The following is a 23,981-nucleotide window of genomic DNA, read 5'->3' as shown; positions in this document are numbered from 1 at the left end:
TAGAGCCATTATATAGATCTTATATAGATCACGTTATATAGAGCCATTATATAGATCTTATATAGATCATGTTATATAGAGCCATTATATAGATCTTATTTTGATTGCGTTATATATAGCCATTATATAGATCTTATATAGATCCCGTTATATAGAGCCATTATATAGATCTTATATAGATCGCGTTATATCGAGCCATTTTATAGTTCTTATATAGATCACGTTATATAAAGCCATTATATAGATCTTATATAGATCCCAGTATATAGAGTCATTATATAGATCTTATATAGATCCCGTTATATAGAGCCATTATATAGATCTTATATAGATCCCGTTATATAGAGCCATTATATAGATCTTATATAGATTGCGTTATATAGAGCCATTATATAGATCTTATATAGATCGCGTTATATAGAGCCATTATATAGATCTTATATAGATCCCGTTATATAGAGCCATTATATAGATCTTATATAGATCCCGTTATATAGAGCCATTATATAGATCTTATATAGATCCCGTTATATAGAGCCATTATATAGATCTTATATAGATCCCGTTATATAGAGACATTATATAGATCTTATATAGATCCCGTTATATAGAGCCATTATATAGATCTTATATAGATCCCGTTATATAGAGCCATTATATAGATCTTATATAGATCCCGTTATATAGAGACATTATATAGATCTTATATAGATCCCGTTATATAGAGCCATTATATAGATCTTATATAGATCCCGTTATATAGAGCCATTATATGGATCTTATATAGATCCCGTTATATAGAGCAATTATATAGATCTTATATAGATCGCGTTATATAGAGCCATTATATAGATCTTATTTAGATCCCGTTATATAGAGCCATTATATAGATCTTATATAGATCCCGTTATATAGAGCCATTATATAGATCTTATATAGATCCCGTTATATAGAGCCATTATATAGATCTTATATAGATCCCGTTATATAGAGCCATTATATAGATCTTATATAGATCCCGTTATATAGAGCCATTATATAGATCTTATATAGATCCCGTTATATAGAGCCATTATATAGATCTTATATAGATCCCGTTATATAGAGCCATTATATAGATCTTATATAGATCCCGTTATATAGAGCCATTATATAGATCTTATATAGATCGCGTTATATAGAGCCATTATATAGATCTTATATAGATCCCGTTATATAGAGCCATTATATAGATCTTATATAGATCCCGTTATATAGAGCCATTATATAGATCTTATATAGATCGCGTTATATAGAGCCATTATATAGATCTTATATAGATCCCGTTATATAGAGCCATTATATAGATCTTATATAGATCCCGTTATATAGAACCATTATATAGATCTTATATAGATCCCGTTATATAGAGCCATTATATAGATCTTATATAGATCCCGTTATATAGAGCCATTATATAGATCTTATATAGATCCCGTTATATAGAGCCATTATATAGATCTTATATAGATCCCGTTATATAGAGCCATTATATAGATCTTATATAGATCCCGTTATATAGAGCCATTATATAGATCTTATATAGATCCCGTTATATAGAGCCATTATATAGATCTTATATAGATCCCGTTATATAGAGCCATTATATAGATCTTATATAGATCCCGTTATATAGAGCCATTATATAGATCTTATATAGATCCCGTTATATAGAGCCATTATATAAATCTTATATAGATCCCGTTATATAGAGCCATTATATAGATCTTATATAGATCCCGTTATATAGAGCCGAGAGGGATCTTGTTTGGAGAAGGATCTGGGGCTCGTTGCATGAACCTAATCTAGTCTAGACTCCTTCAAGACTGGTCAGAACTTTTTTAAACGAGTACACTGCAAAAAATACTTTTCTTACTCAATACTTTTGTCTTGTTTTGGGGAAAAATAACTCAAAATGAAGAGAGTTTTTGCTTAAAATAAGATAAATAATCTGCCAATGGGGTGAGAAAAATAATCTTGTTTTCTGTTTGAATTAAGATTATTTTTCTCACCCCATTGGCAGATTATTTATCTTATTTTAAGCAAAAACTCTCTTCATTTTGAGTTATTTTTCCTAAAACAAGACAATCATTTGTACTTGTCCAGTAAATGTTTCTTAATGTAAATTTTTTTAGGTGTTTGGACTAGAAACAAGACAAAAATACTGAGTAAGAAGAGCATTTTTTGCAGTGTACTACATAAGCACTGTATAAAGGACGGGTTTTTTCTGCGTTTCGATGAAATGCTCCAGATAGCCAGCAGAAGATGAGGTCTTGTAAACATGGCCTGTGATGATAGAAGAGAGAATGTGGTCTTACCCGGCGTTTCTTCAAGCTCCCCGGGCTGGCTGGAGATGGACTGGCCGACTTTACCAAATGCGGCGTGGACATCTGACTCCCATTCACTACAGAGGGAACGAGGAAAAAGGCTTGAGTTCTCGAAGAAACTGCACAAAGTTTGTGAATGAAGCAGCAAATATTCCAAGAGCCCCGTGAGTCTGCCAGCACTCTTATAATCCGAGAGCGAGCTTTTCAAAAGAAGAGAAGAGATCGCCCACACAGCCGCTCCTGCTTCCGAACTAAACAAATCCTCTCTGGATACACTCACTGCCACACACACACACACTGGCACAAATCTCCCGCTTCTACACTCTAAAAAATGCTGGGTTGTTTTAACCCAATGTTGGGTCAAATATGGACTAACCCACCAATTGGGTTGTTTTAACCCAGTGGTTGGGTTAAATATTTACTTAAGACAACCCAATCACTGGGTTAAAACAACCCAATTGGTGGGTTAGTCCATATTTGACCCAACATTGGGTTGTTTTTTACCCAGAATGTACACACTCGCATGCTCCATCAGTCAAGGTGTGCAGATGCGAACCCTCAGTCAACACCAGCGGTTCACATTCTCTCACACACACTCATGCGTTTCACTGAAAACATAAACGCTGTTTGTATTCAGACCAGTGACCATATTCTTTCTTATTCACTTTTAAAATTAAATAAAACAGCAGCTATGAGAATATGAATGAATGGAAAAGGTCAAAGCGTGAAGTTAAAACAGAAAAAACACCAAGGAATTTTTAAATACATAAAAAGTATCAAATATTAACGATGAACTAGGCCAAAATAAATACTGAATAAATACTAAAAATAAAATAAATTATAAATTGTATATATTATAATGTATTAAATTTAGAAGGCCGCTATATAGGCCTATATATATATATATATATTGGCTTTCTAAATTTAATACATTATATTATATAAACATTCGTTTGCAGTCTAGTAAAATGTTTTAAATGATTTAATTTTATTTTGAGGCAGACAAACATGGGAATATCATATATTAAGTTTGAGGGACAGAGAGCAAAAAACAAACAATTATATATATATTCAATAATATATTTCGATACTCGGTCTCCCTCATAAAGATATGATTCACATATTTGAATACACATATCAATAACCATCCATCTATCATCAAACGCAGCTGAATCTCACCGCACATCTCGCGATTAGAGGTAAAGCCAGAGAATTATCCGCCTCTCCTACCTTCGTACTGCAGCATCTCGACACACACAGTGCTATTCCAGCGGCGGAGAGCAGCGGCACTCGCGGAGCGCGGATTCAATGAATGGAGCCGCAGAGAGCGGGGGGATGACTGAGCCTGAGCCGCCGCTCGCTCATTGGCCCGCGGCCTGCTTGCGTCGCTGTGACGCGCGCCCGAGCCAGTGCAGGACGGTAAGTGGGAGGGCCGCTGAGGTAATGGTGGAAACGCGCCGAATCTTCTCACCGACAGACCTTTAATGGCACTCGAGCCACGGCCAGATACAAACATAAACACTAGCGTATTTTAACACCAAATAGTCTTTTCTAGGCGTCGCTCCTAATGCGTAGAGAAAAAATAATGTTCAATGACCAAATTCACTTCAACGAACCTACTTAAAATGTGCTCAGGTATTCATTAAAGGCACAATATGTAAGATTTTCATATTAAAATATCCAAAAGCCACTAGAGCAGTGTTCTATGTTGTGTTGGCTTGTGTACATTATCCCTAATGTTTCCAAGAGTGTTTAAATCCAGAGAAATCATACATTTAACCAGTTATATTTATCCAATATCTGATGTGTTTTATTAGACACTGTTTGGATCATTGATGGACAGAAGCTAATGATTGTTCTCCAGCTCAGCACAGTTAGTCGTATTGTTTAAATCTGCTGTTGTTGATTTACCGCTCAGAGTGCCGTGTTTTACCGCCTGATATGATCTCGCTCACCGCAGTGTCAACTTTAACACACTCAGATGTGTGAGATATGATAAAACAGCACTGTCACACACACACACACACACACACACACACACACACACACACACACACACACACACACACTCTTGAGCTGGTTAAGTGAAGCAAACTCCAAAATCTATTCATTTTCAAATCATGGACTATGGTAAAAAAAAAACACAATAAAAAATGCTTTTACTGCCTCTAGTGTTCATTTCTGCTGGAAACTGCAGTGATATGCATGTATTGGTACGTATTTTGTGATTTAAAACGTTGCCACAGGTACGTTTCGCCAATGAGACATGCAGGCTGATGATTTATTTGGTTTATGAATAACACCAGGACACAGACGGCTCAGATCCGGCCCACATCTGGCACATGTGGACTCCACACACGTGTGTCTGTCTGGGGAATTAGGGTGCTTTCAAAAGCCTATTAAAAGTGCTTCTTCATAAAAAGACTTAGTCAACACGACCCTGTGTGATCTGTGCTGTGTTTACTGATCAGTTATAGCTTGTTAGATGTCAATACTTCCAGCGTTTAGTCTATTATTATTGACAGTGATTCATTCAAAATGGCTGCCTGCCAAAAACAAAAACATTAAAGAGTTTTTGGGTTCACCAAGTTCTCTTTAAAATGCATGCAGAGAATGTGTTTACAGATTAGAGGTTAAAATCTTGGAATTTTTCCTCATAAATAGAGTGAAATATGTCAATAATAAAAATATATCATCCAAATAATATTTTTGCTTTGAATATCAAGAGGTTTATGAAGGCCACACTTTCACCTCAAAACAAAAACTACTGAATCTGTGTCTTCACTACTAGTGTGTGTGTGTGTGTGTGTGTGTGTGTGTGTGTGTGTGTGTGTGTGTGTGTGTGTGTGCGAGTGTGCAAGCGTGTGTGAGAGAGAGAGAGAGAGTGTGTGTATATATGTTTATGTGTGTGACACGCATCGACGCATGTGAATGTTTGCGCGCGTATGAGTGTGCAAGCGTGTCTGTTCGTGTGTGCATGTGAGTGTGTGTGTGTGTGTGGGGGTGTGTGTGTGCGTATGAGCGTATGTGTGTGTGTGTGTGTGTGTGTGTGTGTGTGTGTGTGTGTGTGTGTGTGTGTGTGTGTGTATGTGTGTGTGTGTGTGTGTGTGTGTGTGTGTGTGTGTGTGTGTGTGTGTGTATGTGTGTGTGTGTGTGTGTGTGTGTGTGTGTGTGTGTGTGTGTGTGAGCATATGTGTATGTGTGTGCGAATGTGTGTGTGTGTGTGTGTCTCAGACTAGGGGGGGAATTACACTCATTAGAACAATCTGTGGTGCTTCATTAATTTGATGCGAGTGATGCTCAGACAGACTCATCACTGCTTTATTTTGGGGTTAGTTCTCAACAGTCAGAAAAGGCAACAAGCTGTTGAGAGAAGGAGATCCAAATAAAACCCCTTTTCGGGAGATCACAGAACGTCTAAAGCAAGGCATTTTCAAATCTAGCCTGGGTTGCATTCATCTGATAAATATTCTTCATATTATCACACCTTGAATAATAATGAATGTTTCCATTGCGACTGTAAGGTTTGACAGCTCAGATGTGCATCCGTTTTCATGACTGAAGTAATGAGATATCCCGTTCGTAACCCAACCTGAGGTCGAATATTCCCCACAAACACACAGACATAAACGACAGCATTGCAGGAGCTTGCTGGGAGATGGCCTTATGTTATGAACTGTATGGGATATGATTTAAATTTAGACAGTGGAAAGAGAAACGACTCTGAGTTTGCTCTTGTGTAACATGCTCAGCTGTGGGAGGATGGATGCAGTGATGTGACCCTCTCTCTCTCTCTCTCTCTCTCTCTCTCTCTCTCTCTCTCACACACACACACACACACACACCAGGTGCAGTTTGCTCCGCTGTTTGCATCTGACCCTTTGTCCATAATTCAAAACGAGGATATGATCCAAAAGAGACTGTAAACAACATACCGCTGTCCTGATCTAACACTCCCACTACAGCTCAACAGAAATTACTTCTGTCTGAATATGAATGACTTACACTCTTAAAAATAAAGCTTCTTAAAGGGTTAGTTCAGCCAGAAATGAAATGTCTGTCATTAACTCCTCTCCCTAATGTCGCTCCACACCCGTAAGACCTCCGCTCATCTTCACACACAGTTTAAGATATTTTATATTTAGTCCGAGAGCGTATGCAAGTGTATGCACACTATACTGTCCATGTCCAGAAATTACGACTTTTTTCAGCATTCATGATTCGGATCGCGCGTCAAACTGCTGAAATCACGTGACATTGGCGATCCGAATCATGAATCGATTCACTGATTCATAACCGTTTGAATCTTTATTTGAGGATTGAACACAAACCCGGAAGAGAAGCCAATGCTGAATAAAGTCGTAGTTTTTGTTATGATGATTATGTTTTAACACTTCTAATTGATAACAATGTTTTTATTAAACTCATCACACAAATATGAGCAGAGAAACGCCTGAAGGGCAGTTCAAAAGACATTACTTTATTGGCACAGATGAGAAAATCATATTACAAAAAAAAGTTAATATAGCAAATATGAGATGTTAGATAAATGAGAGTGAAAATCAAGTAACATATATACATGGCATAGGAACGAACATATATGTTTACACACACGTTATACACTATATATAAAACACTACTGCATTAATAAAGTATACAGAGCATGCAGACATTGGTTCTGCTCTGAGTACATTCACTAAAGCGTATCTGTCTCACAGTGGATATCATCATTAATGAAATGTCTATTTATGGTGCATATGTGAGATGCACAACAGGCTTTCGGAGAGGAGATAGACAGAGTAGACCTCAGATCAGTTCCTGTGCAATAAGCCCTTAAACATTTATTTCATCACCAACATGCAAACAAACATGTGTCAGACAAAGAGTGATGCAGACAGATAGAAGATCATTATTTTTATTATGATAAAATATTACACATCTGTTTAGATTTTTTTCTTCTTAAATAGCACTCCCATTGAAGACTCCAATAATTCACATGATTCTAGCGATATTACAAAATCAATAAAAGATAACTAACAGTACTTTTGAAAAATAATGATAATATTGGCCAATAACTATTATATCTTGCACATTTCTCAGGACAATTCATTCTAACCTTGCAGATAAAGTCCAAACAACATTCACAAATCATTTTACTTAGTAAAACAGGGGGGAAATAGTGTGGGGTTTATTTTATTCATTTATAATTGACTGGATCTCAAAGACTTGAGACTTGACTTGGAGCCAAAGACTTGAGACTTGACTTGGAGCCAAAGACTTGAGACTTCACTTGGACCTCAAAGACTTGAGACTTCACTTGGACCTCAAAGACTTGAGACTTGACTTGGACCCAAAGACTTGAGACTTGACTTGGAGCCAAAGACTTGAGACTTCACTTGGACCTCAAAGACTTGAGACTTCACTTGGACCTCAAAGACTTGAGACTTCACTTGGACCCAAAGACTTGAGACTTCACTTGGACCTCAAAGACTTGAGACTTCACTTGGAGCCAAAGACTAGAGACTTCACTTGGACCTCAAAGACTTGAGACTTCACTTGGACCTCAAAGACTTGAGACTTCACTTGGACCTCAAAGACTTGAGACTTCACTTGGACCCAAAGACTTGAGACTTCACTTGGACCTCAAAGACTTGAGACTTCACTTGGACCTCAAAGACTTGAGACTTGACCTGGACCCAAAGACTTGAGACTTCACTTGGACCTCAAAGACTTGAGACTTGACTTGGACCCAAAGACTTGAGACTTCACTTGGACCCAAAGACTTGAGACTTCACTTGGACCTCAAAGACTTGAGACTTGACTTGGACCCAAAGACTTGAGACTTGACTTGGACCCAAAGACTTGAGGCTTGACTTGGACCCTAAAGACTTGAGACTTGACTTGGACCCAAAGACTTGAGACTTGACTTGGACCCAAAGACTTGAGACTTGACTTGGACCTCAAAGACTTGAGACTTGACTTGGACCCAAAGACTTGAGGCTTGACTTGGACCCTAAAGACTTGAGACTTGACTTGGACCCAAAGACTTGAGACTTGACTTGGACCCAAAGACTTGAGACTTGACTTGGACCTCAAAGACTTGAGACTTGACTTGGACCCAAAGACTTGAGACTTGACTTGGACCCAAAGACTTGAGACTTGACTTGGACCTCAAAGACTTGAGGCTTGACTTGGACCCTAAAGACTTGAGACTTGACTTGGACCTCAAAGACTTGAGGCTTGACTTGGACCCCAAAGACTTGAGGCTTGACTTGGACCCAAAGACTTGAGACTTGAATTGGACCCAAAGACTTGAGACTTGAATTGGACCCAAAGACTTGAGACTTGACTTGGAACCAAAGACTGGAGACTTGACTTGGACCCAAAGACTTGAGACTTGACTTGGACCCAAAGACTTGAGACTTGACTTGGACCCAAAGACTTGAGACTTGACTTGGACCCAAAGACTTGAGACTTGACTTGGACCCAAAGACTTGAGACTTGACTTGGACCCAAAGACTTGAGACTTGACTTGGACCCAAAGACTTGAGACTTGACTTGGACCCAAAGACTTGAGACTTGACTTGGACCCAAAGACTTGAGACTTGACTTGGACCCAAAGACTTGAGACTTGACTTGGACCCAAAGACTTGAGACTTGACTTGGACCTCAAAGACTTGAGACTTGACTTGGAACCAAAGACTGGAGACTTGACTTGGACCCAAAGACTTGAGACTTGACTTGTACCCAAAGACTTGAGACTTGACTTGGACCCAAAGACTTGAGACTTGACTTGGACCTCAAAGACTTGAGACTTGACTTGGAACCAAAGACTGGAGACTTGACTTGGAACCAAAGACTTGAGACTTGACTTGTACCCAAGAACCTAAAACTTGCCTTGGAGACTTGAACCCCCAAAAAATGCCAGGTGCAACGATGTAAATGTTAACTAGTAACCTGTGTAACCTACGCTATAAGAAAAAAGTCTATATAAAAAGATACTGAACATTTTCAGTTTATGTATATTTCATCTGAGAAAAACTAATACAGAAAGTATCTTCATATAAACAATGTCACCATTCTGTTCAGTTTAATTTTGTTTTCATGGACATGCAGTTTGTTTTCATTCGTCAAGTGTCTTCTTTGTTCAGATTCCCGCCACTCATCGGTCTCCTTGGTTACCGTGGTTATTAGTGTGTAGTGTCAGCTGTGTGTGAGTAATTATCCTCATTTGTGCTAAGTTGTTCCTGCACTCCATGTGTTCAGATGTGTTTGCATTACCTGCCTTTTGGATTGTAAGAGTTGTTCGGAACATTATTCGTTGTCTTCGTCTGTATTCCTGCAAACACTTGTGACACATCGTACATTGGGTCCTATTTTTACAGACTTTTCTTAGAGTGTAGCTAACATCCGTTGAAATAAAGTAATTTCCAAGGTGGAACAAGTGAATACACCGTGATTAGGAAGATCATGATGACTTGCATGTTTTTTTGGAGGCATAACATGCACTGATGAATTATACACAATAAGAAACATGCGTTCACAAAAGTTATGGTTTGGTTTTCCTGCATTAGCACACATGCTAATGGGTTAATGAGCTGTTGTGGGTTTGTCAGTACCGAGCTGAGCGACCGACCAGAATTACACAGTGAGAATAATAACAAGGTCTCTGAATTAGAGTGACAGGAGCAGCTCTGCATTTCCTGAGGACAGTCAGCCGGCGGTGGTTCCAGCTGATTAAAGATTACTCTCTGGTGCTCTAATTAAAGTTTACTCTCTGGATAAACTGCTCAGATAAAAATTCAGTCAAGCTCCTCCGTGCAAACTCAACAGAAGTTCGTGAGGAGACCGATCTAAGATTATAGATCAGAAATCCATCGGAAGGATTCCTTTAGTACATACTGCAAAAATTGCTCTTCTTCCTCAGTATTTTTGTCTTGTTTCTAGTCAAAATTTCTCAACATTCTTACATTAAGAAACATTTACTAGACAAGTGAAAATTATTGTCTTGTTTTGGGAAAATAACTAAAAATGAAGAGAGTTTTTGCTTAAAATAAGATAAATAATCTGCCAATGGGGTGAGAAAAATAATCTGGTTTTCTGTTTGAAATCATTTTTCTTGTTTCCGTCCCAAACAGAAATAAGATTATTTTAACTCACTTCATTTTGATATTTTTCCCCAGAAAACAAGCAAAAATATCTTATGTAATTTTACTAGTAAATGCATCTTGATTTAAGAATATTTAGATATTTGGACTGGAAACAAGACAAAAATACTAAGTAAGAAGAGCCCCACGTTATGGCCTTAAAGGGGGGTGAAATGCTGTTTCATGCATACTGATCTTTTTACACTGTTAAAGACTTGGAATCCCATACTAAACATAGACAAAGTTTCAAAAGTTAAGGTGGACGTTTGATGGGAGTATTTCTTTGTCAAAAATACTACTTCCGGTTAGTCATAAGTTTCGGCAAGTTTTTTGAGATCATGCGTCCCCTTTGACGTTAATGGGGGCGGAATTTCCTTGTATGGGCCTTACGGACAATTCTACCGGAAGCGCGTGAGAGAGAGAGAGGGAGAGAGAGAGAGAGAGAGAGAGAGAGAGAGGGAGAGAGCGAAAGCAACAGCCTACGCCCATCAAAGCGCTGGCTCGTAGGCTGCGCTGCACAGGTGATGTGCACATAACAATGTCACCAAAAAAGTGCGTTTTTGGTTGCCAGACCAAGACAGTCCTGCACAGATTCCCCAAAACCCCGCGTTAAGGCAACAGTGGATGTAATTTGCTTTTCCGGATCAGCAACTGAGTTGCGCGAATGTTTACATCTGTTCGCTGCATTTCGGTGCCGACTGTTTCATAAACAAGGCCCAGCTCGACGCCGGATTTTCCCGATCGCCTAATGCTGAAGGATGGAGCAGTCCCAACGATAAAGGTCCCAACGTTAGAACCGCGGGCGGTGAGTTAGACTGCTTCAAATGTCTGTGTTTTTGCCTATGCTCATCAAGTAGCCCAAACATGATCACGTATAGTTAATTGATCAATGGAGCATGCGATGTGTAGTGCGTGTACATTTGTTTAGCTGGCCACTATATGTGTAACTTTATGTTTGTGTATTGTAAAAGCACTCCAAACAACAATACACAAAGAGTGGGGAAATATGTTGAACTAAATAAGCGCGCTTCTTCATTTAAATGCGCTACTATTCCGTGTCTTTCTATGTAAACACTAACTTAACCTGCCGTGCAAAACCAGTCCGCTTACTGTCTACACAAACCACGCGTAAACACACACACACACGTGCACAACTGCACTTCCCACATGTACACCTTCAAAGACAAAAATACGACGATATAATTGAAGTATAAATATGTAAATAACACAAGCCGCTAAGCATATTATATAGTTAGTGTATAACTTGTACCACATAGAGACGTCCTGCTCTAGTCGTTTTTGCTGCTGCTCCTGTTCAACTGCAGCCTCTGGGTCTGATTCCGGATCATAGATGTATGGCTGGATCTGATTAAAAGCCATATTTTTATTTTGAATAAAGTTTTTTTCCCGCTGTTAGGGATGACACAGCTTTACGACGCACTCAACACAATAGCAGCGGCGCGCACACGTCATTATTTAGCTCCGCTCACACGACACGCCCCCAACCGCTCGGCTTTTTCCGGAAAGACTCGGAACAGCGCATCTTTCTTATATAATTATTAAAAAAATAAAGACTTTACGGAGATATGCAGGATGCAATGCTACTCTATAGGTACTCAAGATTGACATGACACTGACTGAAACTGAGTGTTTCACCCCCCCTTTAAGTACTATACACTTACATCAAAAAATAAGTACAACACTTACTGTGTTCAAATTGTATTGCAAAACATTTTTGCTGATATTGAGGTGGATACGGGTGGAGTTACACTCTAAAAAATGTTGGTTTATTTTAACCCAACGATTGGGTTATTTTAATCCTGCAGTTGGGTTAAATATTTGCTTAAAACAACCCAATTGCCGGGTTAAAACAACACAACTGCTGGGTTAGTCCATATTTGACCCAACATTAGGTTGTTTTTTACCCAGAATTTTTTTAGTGTGTGTGTGTGAGTGAGTTAAAGGGTAGGGTTAGGGACAGGTGTGGTGTGTGTGTGTGTGTGTGTGTGTGTGTGTGTGTGTGTGTGTGTGTGTGTGTGTGTGTGTGTGTGTGTGTGTGTGTGTGTGTGTGTGTGTGTGTGTGTGTGTGTGTGTGTGTGTGTGTGTGTGTGTGTGTGTGAGAGAGCCTGTTTATGTGGTTTATGAGGACACAAATTTGTATAACTACATGGGTATTACACTGGTATTACACTATAAATGTGGTTTATGAGGATATATCAAATGTCCTCATAATTCAAATGGCCTTAAAAACATACTACATGATGTTTTTTTGAGAAATGGGTGTGTGATGGGTAGGTTTAGGGGCAGTGTGTGTGTGTGTGTGTGTGTGTGATGGGTAGGTTTAGGGGCAGTGTGTGTGTGTGTGTGTGTGTGTGATGGGTAGGTTTAGGGGCAGTGTAAGGGGATAGAAAATACGGTTTGTACAGTATAAAAACCATTACGCCTATGGAGAGTCCCTGTAAACCACATAGACCAACATGTGTGTGTGTGTGTGTGTGTGTGTGTGTGTGTGTGTGTGTGTGTGTGTGTGTGTGTGTGTGTGTGTGTGTGTGTGTGTGTGTGTGTGTGTGTGTGTGTGTGTGTGTGTGTGTGAGTTTAAGGGTAGGGTTAGGGACAGGTGTGTGTGTGAGTTTAAGGGTAGGGTTAGGGACAGGTGTGTGTGTGAGTTTAAGGGTAGGGTTTGGCACAGGTGTGTGTGTGTATGTGTGTGAGAGTTTAAGGGTAGAGTTAGGCAAAGGTGTGTGTGTGAGTTTAAGGGTAGGGTTAGGCACAGGTGTGGTGTGTGTGAGTTTAAGGGTAGGGTTAGGGACAGGTGTGTGTGTGAGTTTAAGGGTAGGGTTAGGGACAGGTGTGTGTGTGAGTTTAAGGGTAGGGTTAGGGACAGGTGTGTGTGTGAGTTTAAGGGTAGGGTTAGGCACAGGTGTGTGTGTGTGTGTGTGTGTGAGAGTTTAAGGGTAGAGTTAGGGACAGGTGTGTGTGTGAGTTTAAGGGTAGGGTTAGGCACAGGTGTGTGTGTGTGTGTGAGTTTAAGGGTAGGGTTAGGCACAGGTGTGTGTGTGTGTGTGTGTGAGTTTAAGGGTAGGGTTAGGCACAGGTGTGGTGTGTGTGAGTTTAAGGGTAGGGTTAGGGACAGGTGTGTGTGTGAGTTTAAGGGTAGGGTTAGGGACAGGTGTGTGTGTGAGTTTAAGGGTAGGGTTAGGGACAGGTGTGTGTGTGAGTTTAAGGGTAGGGTTAGGCACAGGTGTGTGTGTGTGTGTGTGAGAGAGTTTAAGGGTAGAGTTAGGGACAGGTGTGTGTGTGAGTTTAAGGGTAGGGTTAGGCACAGGTGTGTGTGTGTGTGTGTGTGAGTTTAAGGGTAGGGTTAGGCACAGGTGTGGTGTGTGTGAGTTTAAGGGTAGGGTTAGGCACAGGTGTGTGTGTGTGTGTGTGTGAGTTTAAGGGTAGGGTTAGGCACAGGTGTGGTGTGTGTGAGTTTAAGGGTAGGGTTAGGGACAGGTGTGTGTGTGAGTTTAAGGGTAGGGTTAGGCACAGGTGTGTGTGTGTGTGAGTTTAAGGGTAGGGTTAGGCACAGGTGTGTGTGTGAGTTTAAGGGTAGGGTTAGGGACAGGTGTGTGTGTGAGTTTAAGGGTAGGGTTAGGCACAGGTGTGTGTGTGTGTGAGTTTAAGGGTAGGGTTAGGGACAGGTGTGTGTGTGAGTTTAAGGGTAGGGTTAGGCACAGGTGTGTGTGTGTTTAAGGGTAGGGTTAGGGACAGGTGTGTGTGTGAGTTTAAGGGTAGGGTTAGGGACAGGTGTGTGTGTGAGTTTAAGGGTAGGGTTAGGCACAGGTGTGTGTGTGAGTTTAAGGGTAGGGTTAGGGACAGGTGTGGTGTGTGTGAGTTTAAGGGTAGGGTTAGGGACAGGTGTGTGTGTGAGTTTAGGGGTAGGGTTAGGGACAGGTGTGTGTGTGAGTTTAAGGGTAGGGTTAGGCACAGGTGTGTGTGTGTGAGTTTAAGGGTAGGGTTAGGCACAGGTGTGTGTGTGAGTTTAAGGGTAGGGTTAGGGACAGGTGTGTGTGTGAGTTTAAGGGTAGGGTTAGGCACAGGTGTGTGTGTGTGTGTGAGTTTAAGGGTAGGGTTAGGCACAGGTGTGTGTGAGTTTAAGGGTAGGGTTAGGGACAGGTGTGTGTGAGTTTAAGGGTAGGGTTAGGCACAGGTGTGTGTGTGAGTTTAAGGGTAGGGTTAGGGACAGGTGTGTGTGTGAGTTTAAGGGTAGGGTTAGGGACAGGTGTGTGTGTGAGTTTAAGGGTAGGGTTAGGGACAGGTGTGTGTGTGTGTGAGTTTAAGGGTAGGGTTAGGCACAGGTGTGTGTGTGAGTTTAAGGGTAGGGTTAGGGACAGGTGTGTGTGTGAGTTTAAGGGTAGGGTTAGGCACAGGTGTGTGTGTGAGTTTAAGGGTAGGGTTAGGGACAGGTGTGTGTGTGAGTTAAAGGGTAGGGTTAGGGACCAGGTGTGTGTGTGAGTTTAAGGGTAGGGTTAGGGACAGGTGTGTGTGTGTGAGTTTAAGGGTAGGGTTAGGGACAGGTGTGTGTGTGAGTTTAAGGGTAGGGTTAGGGACAGGTGTGTGTGTGAGTTTAAGGGTAGGGTTAGGGACAGGTGTGGTGTGAGTTTAAGGGTAGGGTTAGGGACAGGTGTGTGTGTGAGTTTAAGGGTAGGGTTAGGGACAGGTGTGTGTGTGAGTTTAAGGGTAGGGTTAGGGACAGGTGTGTGTGTGAGTTTAAGGGTAGGGTTAGGCACAGGTGTGTGTGTGAGTTTAAGGGTAGGGTTAGGCACAGGTGTGTGTGTGAGTTTAAGGGTAGGGTTAGGGACAGGTGTGTGTGTGAGTTTAAGGGTAGGGTTAGGCACAGGTGTGTGTGTGTGAGTTTAAGGGTAGGGTTAGGCACAGGTGTGTGTGTGTGAGTTTAAGGGTAGTGTTAGGCACAGGTGTGGTGTGTGTGAGTTTAAGGGTAGGGTTAGGGACAGGTGTGTGTGTGAGTTTAAGGGTAGGGTTAGGCACAGGTGTGTGTGTGTGAGTTTAAGGGTAGTGTTAGGCACAGGTGTGTGTGTGTGAGTTTAAGGGTAGGGTTAGGGACAGGTGTGTGTGTGTGAGTTTAAGGGTAGGGTTAGGGACAGGTGTGTGTGTGAGTTTAAGGGTAGGGTTAGGCACAGGTGTGTGTGTGTGAGTTTAAGGGTAGTGTTAGGCACAGGTGTGTGTGTGAGTTTAAGGGTAGGGTTAGGGACAGGTGTGTGTGTGAGTTTAAGGGTAGGGTTAGGGACAGGTGTGTGTGTGAGTTTAAGGGTAGGGTTAGGCACAGGTGTGTGTGTGAGTTTAAGGGTAGGGTTAGGCACAGGTGTGTGTGTGAGTTTAAGGGTAGGGTTAGGGACAGGTGTGTGTGTGAGTTTAAGGGTAGGGTTAGGGACAGGTGTGTGTGTGAGTTTAAGGGTAGGGTTAGGGACAGGTGTGTGTGTGAGTTTAAGGGTAGGGTTAGGCACAGGTGTGGTGTGTGTGAGTTTAAGGGTAGGGTTAGGGACAGGTGTGTGTGTGAGTTTAAGGGTAGGGTTAGGCACAGGTGTGGTGTGTGTGAGTTTAAGGGTAGGGTTAGGCACAGGTGTGGTGTGTGTGAGTTTAAGGGTAGGGTTAGGGACAGGTGTGTGTGTGTGAGTTTAAGGGTAGGGTTAGGGTCAGGTGTGTGTGTGAGTTTAAGGGTAGGGTTAGGGACAGGTGTGTGTGTGAGTTTAAGGGTAGGGTTAGGGACAGGTGTGTGTGTGAGTTTAAGGGTAGGGTTAGGGTCAGGTGTGTGTGTGAGTTTAAGGGTTCGGTCTAAGGGAAGTGCCAACTGTGTAATTACAAATGTAACTACAGAAATTAATTACAGACGTAATTACATGCAGGTATTTTTTTAAATGTAAGTACAATGTCAAAACATGTATGTACACAATAAGTGCATTGTATCAAATGATTAATTACAATGTTAGTACTCTGTAAAAATTATTTAGAAAAAAAGTTACCTGGTTCAAATTTTGAGTTCATTGAAATTAAAATTTTGAGTTAATACAATGAATTTTTTTTGAGATTCGACAATCTTTATTAAAATATAATTAAAAGATGTTGTAAGCATATTGGGTAATTGTGTGTTTTATTTCTGATGACGCAGCCAAATTGTGCTATTTTCATGATTTATCATTTTTTATGTGGTTCAGATACAATAATATTCTGAGTTTCTATTTATGAAACAGATTTCCTTCATTGTATCAACTCAAATTTTTAATTCCAATAAACTGAAAATTAAGGCAACCAGATTACTTACATTTTTAAGTTAAACCAACAAAAAACAACAAACATTTTTACAGCCAACTTAATAATATAAAGCAGGTCCATAAGAAGAGCATATTTGCAGTGATAGCGATGCAGTCAGTAATGAACCATCTCTGCATCCCACACAGCTGTTGATGAATATGACAGAAAGGCTGTTTATGTCTGTCTCGCTGTGTGTCCTTTGTTAAAGCACCTCTAAATGTGTTGTCATGCTCAACACTTGATCGCACCGCTCAAACTGTGAATAATCCGTAGGATGACATGTTGTGTTAAAAACAAAAGGCTTCTCGTAACCGTACACAAACAGTACATCAGTGCCATTTGTGCAGATCTACATCAGGTAAAGTGCACTGGTGTGTGTTAAAGGTGTGCAGGCCACTCTCAAACAGAAATCAATGTGCTATACTTAGCCTGACAGGATGTATTATATAAACCGCACTCATACAGAAGCTTCTCTCACAGACACTGAAAGCACAGCTAGACCTTTCTTCAAATCACTAATCTGATTCATTCCAAGAAATATCTCACATTTGACCTCCTCTGTCTGACAGATTAAAAGACAGATGTCTGTTCATGTGTGAGCCTTTCAGTTAAGATCGTTTTAGTCTATAAACTGACCGTTGCTTTTTCCGGTGGCTGTGAATATAATGACATTGACTAGAAGTAGCAACAATCAAAAAGTGCTTTTTAAACTTTACAGACCCAGAGATCACCAACCTAGACTTGATGATAATAGCCAGCCTGGTCTCATCGTTAATACGCAACTTTCAAAGACACAAAACACACACTGCAAAAAATGCTTTTCTTACTCAGTATTTTTGTCTTGTTTCTAGTCAAAATATATAAAAATTCTTAAAACTAAAAGTATTTACTAGACAAGCAAAAGTTATTGTCTTGTTTTGAAAATATTGGCAGATTATTTATCTTATTTTAAGCAAAAACTCTCTTCATTTTGAGTTATTTTTCCCCAAAACAAGACAATTACTTTTGCTTGTCTAGTAAATACTTCTTGTTTTAAGAATTTTTAGATGTCTGGACTAGAAACAAGACAAAAATACTGAGTAAGAAGAGCATTTTGTGCAGTGTTCTCCCTCACCCTGAGGTCTCTTATAGGATCAGCGGCTGAATGAAGTGAAAGCGATCTCATGCTTTATGGATCCGTCTGTGAGTTTCTGCTGAGAAATGGCCGCCTGACTAGAAGTGATGAGCCACACTCTGCTTCCTGCCAAACAGGAAGCGACGCCCATATATGGGCACCTCTATTGTCTCCAAGGCACAGCTCCCTGAGCCGGCGTCTCCATGACGACCGGAGAGAAGTCTGAGCCAAACCTCTATTCAACTGGTACGATTTAAACCAATCATATAACAGACGACTCGGCTACAGGAGAAGAAACAGATTCTAGAAGTCTCTGCCACACATCTTACCGAGGTGAAGACGGAAAACTAGGCCAGCGATACACAGGAAACATCAGCAGGAATGCATGAACTGCTTTTCTTATTTAAAATTATTAAAACAAGAAGTATTTACTAGACAAGCAAACATTTTTCTCTTCTTTTGGGGAAAATAACTCAAAATGAAGAGAGTTTTTGCTTAAAATAAGATAAATAATCTGCCAATGGGGTGAGAAAAATAATCTTGTTTTCTGTTTGAGTTAAGATTATTTTTCTCACCTCATTGGCAGATTATTTATCTTATTTTAAGCAAAAACTCTCTTCATTTTGAGTTATTTTTCCCAAAAGAAGAGAAAAATGTTTGCTTGTCTAGTAAATGTTTCTTAATGTAAGAATTTTTAGATGTTTGGACTAGAAACAAGACAGAAATACTGAGTAAGAAGAGCATTGTTTGCGGTGCAGCTGCATGCCTGTATACCTCAAATCTAATAAATATAAGCAGTTGATGCACAGGAACAATTTAGACTCTGCATTCAATCCAAAGCACCATTACCACATTTATCAACACTTCACTGCAAAAAATGCTCTTCTTACTCAGTCATTTTGTCTTGTTTTAAGTCCAAATATCGAAAAATTCTTAAATCAAGATCCATTTACTAGATCAGTAAAACGACATAAGATATTTTTCCTTATTTTGTTCAAAATAAAATCAAAATGGGGTAAGAAAAAGAATATGTTTGGGACGAAAACAAGAAACAAGATTATTTTTCTCACCCCATTGGCAGATCATTTTGCCTGTTTTAAGCAAAAACTCTCTTCATTTTGATTTTATTTTCAACAAAACAAGAAAAAATATCTCATGTCGTTTTACTGATCTAGTAAATGCATCTTGATTTAAGAGTATTTAGATATTTAGACTGGAAACAAGACAAGATTACTGAGTAAGAAGAGCATTTTTGCAGTGTAACATGATGAGCTTTTTTGTAATATGGAGTAGCAAAAATATGGCATTTGAATGAGGAAACGGGAACAAAAGCAAACCGCATAGTGCCTATAATTCAGATCACACACAACAGTATTCACTGCACAACAGTTGATGTGGATCTGCAAGACTGAGTCACTCTCTCTCTCTCTCTCTCTCTCTCTCTCTCTCTCTCTCTCTCTCTCTCTCTCTCTCTCTCTCTCTCTCTCTCTCTCTCTCATCAGCCCATCCACCTCCTCCCCAATCTCTCGTCTTTGAGCCCTTCTGAAGCAGACTTCTATATCTAAATGCAATTCCACCACGAATCCAGCAAACACACTCCGCTCCAGGGCTGCTTTATTACGGGACTTGCCTGACTGCATTGTGCCAAGTGTAAAGTTTGGTGGAGGGGGGACACATGCATGACCTCCTGTAAGTTAGTTTTTTATCTGATTAATTAATCATCTTCTTTTAACAAATGTCTGAGAAGAGAGTTCACGTGCACTGGAATCTATTCAGAGAAGCATTTGCTGTTGCAGAAACACGCATGTGCTCTGATACGACCATTACCTGATCCAGAAGGAGATTTGCTGCGTCTGAAAATGGCAACACTTCTTGGAGAGCTTCGGTTTGAAGACCCCATCTTCCCATAGGACGCTGATTTCACCACTCGGCACTCTGTCACGCAAAAAATGTACATTAGATAGTGAAGTCTGAAAAACCAATAATAATAAAAAAATGCATGCATTTCAGAAAGTTTTAGACTTTGGTATGTTCAAAAGGAAGATAAACTATATTGCCAAAAGTGTTGTGCCGCCTCCACACACACATGAGCTCCCCATTGTTAACCCGTGGGGTTTAATCTGGAGTCGGCCCACCCTCTCTAACAGCTCCAGCTCTTCTGGGAAGGCTTTCCTCAAGGTTTAGGAGTGTGTTTATGGGGATTTTTGCCCATTCTTCTAGAAGCTCATTTGTGAGGTCAGGCACTGATGTTGGACGAGAAGGCCTGGCTCTCAGTCTCCGCTCTAATTCATCCCAAAGCTGTTCTATCGGGTTGAGCTCAGGACTCTGTGCAGGCCAGTCCAGTTCCTCCACACCAAACTCCTCATCCATGTCTTTATGGAGCGACGCTTTGTGCACTGGAGCGCAGTCATGCTGGGACAGGAAGGGGCCGTCCACAAACTGATCCCACAAAGTCAGGAGCGTGAAATTGTCCAAAACATCTTGGTGAAGCATTAAGAGTTCCTTTCACTGGAACTAAGGGGCCGAGCCCTGAAAAACAACCCCACCCCATAACCCTCCCCCCCCCTTCACCAAACTGTGCACTTGGCACAATGCAGTCAGACGAGTCCCGTTCTCTAGGCGACGGCCAAACCCAGACTCGTCCATGGGATTGTCAGACTGAAGCGTGATTGGTCGCTCAGAGAACACGTCTCACTGCTCTAGAGTCCAGTGGCGGCTGCTTTACTCCTCTGCATCCCACGCTTTGCATTGCTCTTGGTGATGTAAGGCTTGGATGAGCTGCTCGGCCATGGAAACCCATTCCATGAAGCTCTCTCCGCTGTTCTTGAGCTCATCTGAAGGCCACAGAAGTCTGGAGGTCTGGAGCTGTTGACTCTGCAGAAAGTTGGAGACTTCTACACACTGTGACCCTCAGCATGCGCTGACCCCGCTCTGGGATTTAACACTTCGTGGCTGAGTTGCTGTTGTTCCCAATGGCTTCCTCTTTGTTATAATCCCACTAACAGTTGAGCGTGGAATATTTAGTAGTGAGGAAATGTCAGGAATGGACTTATTGCACAGGTGTCAGCCTATCACGGCCCCACGCTTGAGTTCACTGAGCTCCTGAGAGCGACCCATTCTTTCACTAATGTGTGTAGAAGGTCCTGAATGACTTGAGTGTCAGTAAATGATGTAGTCAACTTTCAGAGTGATTAAACTAATAGCTGATTGCTGCATTTTCATTTTTTTAAATAGTTTTTACTTGCACACCACCAAATGACTGTCTAGTTTGATTGCCATCTTAAATCCTCTTTAAAAGTCCTCTAAAACTCAAACTCTACCCGTAGATAATCCTTAAACTGAAGCTCTGGATGAATCCTCTGCTTGTTGAAGCACATTTATGCAAGTGTGATTAAAACGACGGCAGGAGAAGGCCTTAACCCTGAACTCAGATCAGAGATTGTCTGCAGACGAAGTGCTTTCCGTGATTATCTGTCCCATTTCTGCCTTTGCTGCAATAACCCTGTGTTTATGTGCATAGGGTTATTACAGCAAAAGTGTGCAAGAGATTCAGAGAGCAATATAACTGTGACACCAGGTATGACAGTAAATGCCAGAGTCTATTAAGGCAGGATTTCTCGATTCCACTTCTGTCTGCATGGAGTTACATATAGAGAGCCAGTTTCAGCCTTTAACTTACATATCACCTCCTTATATAATACACAATAAAAAGATGCTTTCTCACAATTGTTAATCACAACCTTACAAAATCATCTTCATCGACAATTATGATTTCATAACTTTAGAGTATTATGGATTAAATACAAATTAACATCACTGATGAAGTGCTCTCTTACCATTCTGCTCATATTATATTAAACATGCGTTCTTTAGGGAAATCTTTGTTGTCACAGACGGCCATTTTGGCTCCATCTATCTCGCCATCGGCAAGCTTCATATGTTCCTCTGATCAAAACTCATTAGAGCGGCACGTGTGCCTCTACTAGTGCCTTCATAATTAAATCTCCACTCATGATTGACTGTGATAAATAATCTGACATTCATTACATTTGTTCTGTACAGTGCTGCTGTAATTCAGCTATAGCCACTGGAAATAATACATCACTAGAATTATCAATCAATTCATCAGATAGATATAGATATGGATAGGACAGAAACACAGACAGAGAGATAGAAAGATAAACAGACAGATGGTAGTAAAAGATTCTGAAGTCCACTGCCGCTTCAATATACCTGTATATAGTGCATATATCCTAATTAATTATATTCATAATCAAAGCTTTAAAATAATAGTTCAACCAGAAATGAACCTTCTGTCATTAACTCCTCTCCCTAATGTCGCTCCACACCCGTCAGACCTCCGCTCATCTTCACACACAGTTTAAGATATTTTATATTTAGTCCGAGAGCGTATGCAAGTGTATGCACACTATACTGTCCATGTCCAGAAAGGGAATAAAAACATCATCACAGTAGTCCATATGAGACATCAGTGGGTTAATTAGAGTCTCTTGAAGCATCCAAAATACATTTGGGTCCAAAAATAACAAAAACTACGACTTTATTCAGCATTGGCTTCTCTTCCGCGTTTGTGTTCAATCCTCAAATAAAGATTCAAACGGTTATGATTCAGCGAATCGATTCATGAATCGAATCGCCAATGTCACGTGATTTCAGCAGTTCGACAAGCGATCCGAATCATGAATCAATTCGCTGATTCATAACCGTTTGAATCTTTATCTGAGGATTGAACACAAACGCGGAAGAGAAGCCAATGCTGAATAAAGTCGTAGTTTTTGTTATTTTTGGACCCAAATGTATTTCTGATGCTTCAAGAGACTCTAATTAACCCACTGATGTCTCATATGGGGCCCTATCTTGCACCCAGCGCAATTGACTTTGTACACCGCCGCATGTGTCATTCCTATTTTGCACCGGCGCAAAGCGCGCTTTCCCCTCCACAGAAGCACGTCGCTAAACTAGTGAATGAACTTGTGCTCCCTGGGCGGTTCAGCGCAAAAGAGGAGGCGTGTTCCGGCGCAAACAATCCCTGGAGCTATTTTGCTGTTCCATTAAACAGTTGCGCCACTGACCAGAAAAAACCCAGTCTAAAGTCAGCGGCGCGTTGTTCATTATGCTATTTGAAGAGCGCATGCTTGACCATAAACAACGCGCAGACACTTTGCTCATGTAATCTACACAGATGCAACAGTTATTTTTGCAAATCATAAATTGTTACACTAAAAAAAATATTAACACATGAGATGACGGAAATCATTGTGGTGTGCCACGAAGATGTGAAAAAATAGGCATAAATCTAGCTTACAAATTATTCAGGCTAATTGTAGTAATTAAGGATCAGACCTGTTTGCCCTATAGTGACAAGACATATATGAATATAAGGACATCTGACAAACAAAAAAAAAATCGACTGAAAAACTGAATAAACTGTTTAACCGCCGCTCTTTTGGGTGTGTTTCTCCATCCCCACTCTACACAACTCCTCTGTCTTTCTCTGCTCTACAAGAACATCAGTCTCCTCGGCTGTGAACCGCTCCTGGCGTGCGCCTGGTAAATACGCCATAATAATAGCGACCCATAAGGGAACTTGCGCAGCTGCTTTTAAAGGGAATGTTGGATGCCGCTCTGATTGGTTTATTCACGTTACGCCCAAACCACACCTATGAATAATGAAGCTACTTCAGACCAACCCATTTTAGATTTGAGAGCCGGGCACAAGAGCCATTTATCCCGCCGGGAAAATAGCAACAGCGCCGAGACCCGCCCACAAAGTGACTTGTGCTTCGCGCTTTGACACTTGCGTTTCAGATCGTTAAAATAGGGCCCATGGACTACTTTGATGATGTTTTTATTCCCTTTTTGAAATAAGAATTTTTTTTTTTCAGTAATAAGAAATAAGATTATTTCCAGTTATGATTTTGCTTTATGTTTCTTGTTTTCTAAAGTGTGTATTTGGTCTCTGAGGAGTGACTGAGGGTCTGGCCTAGAGGTGTGTGGATTTTTGAGGCATCACACACACCC

General features: G+C 40.6%; 1 protein-coding gene across 2 annotated transcripts in view; it reads right to left on the bottom strand.

The window, feature by feature from the left end:
• The window catches only part of dclk1a (doublecortin-like kinase 1a), a 70,899-nt gene that overhangs the window by 23,268 nt on the left and 23,650 nt on the right, over positions 1–23,981 (bottom strand). The window contains exons 5-6 of one of the 2 annotated variants that reach the window (XM_067432740.1): positions 19,767–19,874; positions 2,358–2,443 (exon numbers count right to left, since the gene is read on the bottom strand). In XM_067432740.1, the coding sequence (XP_067288841.1) occupies positions 2,358–2,443; positions 19,767–19,874 (194 nt within the window). Of the gene's footprint in view, positions 1–2,357; positions 2,444–3,596; positions 3,898–19,766; positions 19,875–23,981 lie in introns of those variants that run through there. The other variant, XM_067432741.1, reaches the window with a different exon arrangement.

This window comes from Pseudorasbora parva, chromosome 23, assembly GCF_024679245.1.
Source record: "Pseudorasbora parva isolate DD20220531a chromosome 23, ASM2467924v1, whole genome shotgun sequence".
Taxonomy (NCBI): Eukaryota; Metazoa; Chordata; class Actinopteri; order Cypriniformes; family Gobionidae; genus Pseudorasbora; species Pseudorasbora parva.
This window is presented reverse-complemented; position numbering and strand designations above follow the sequence as displayed.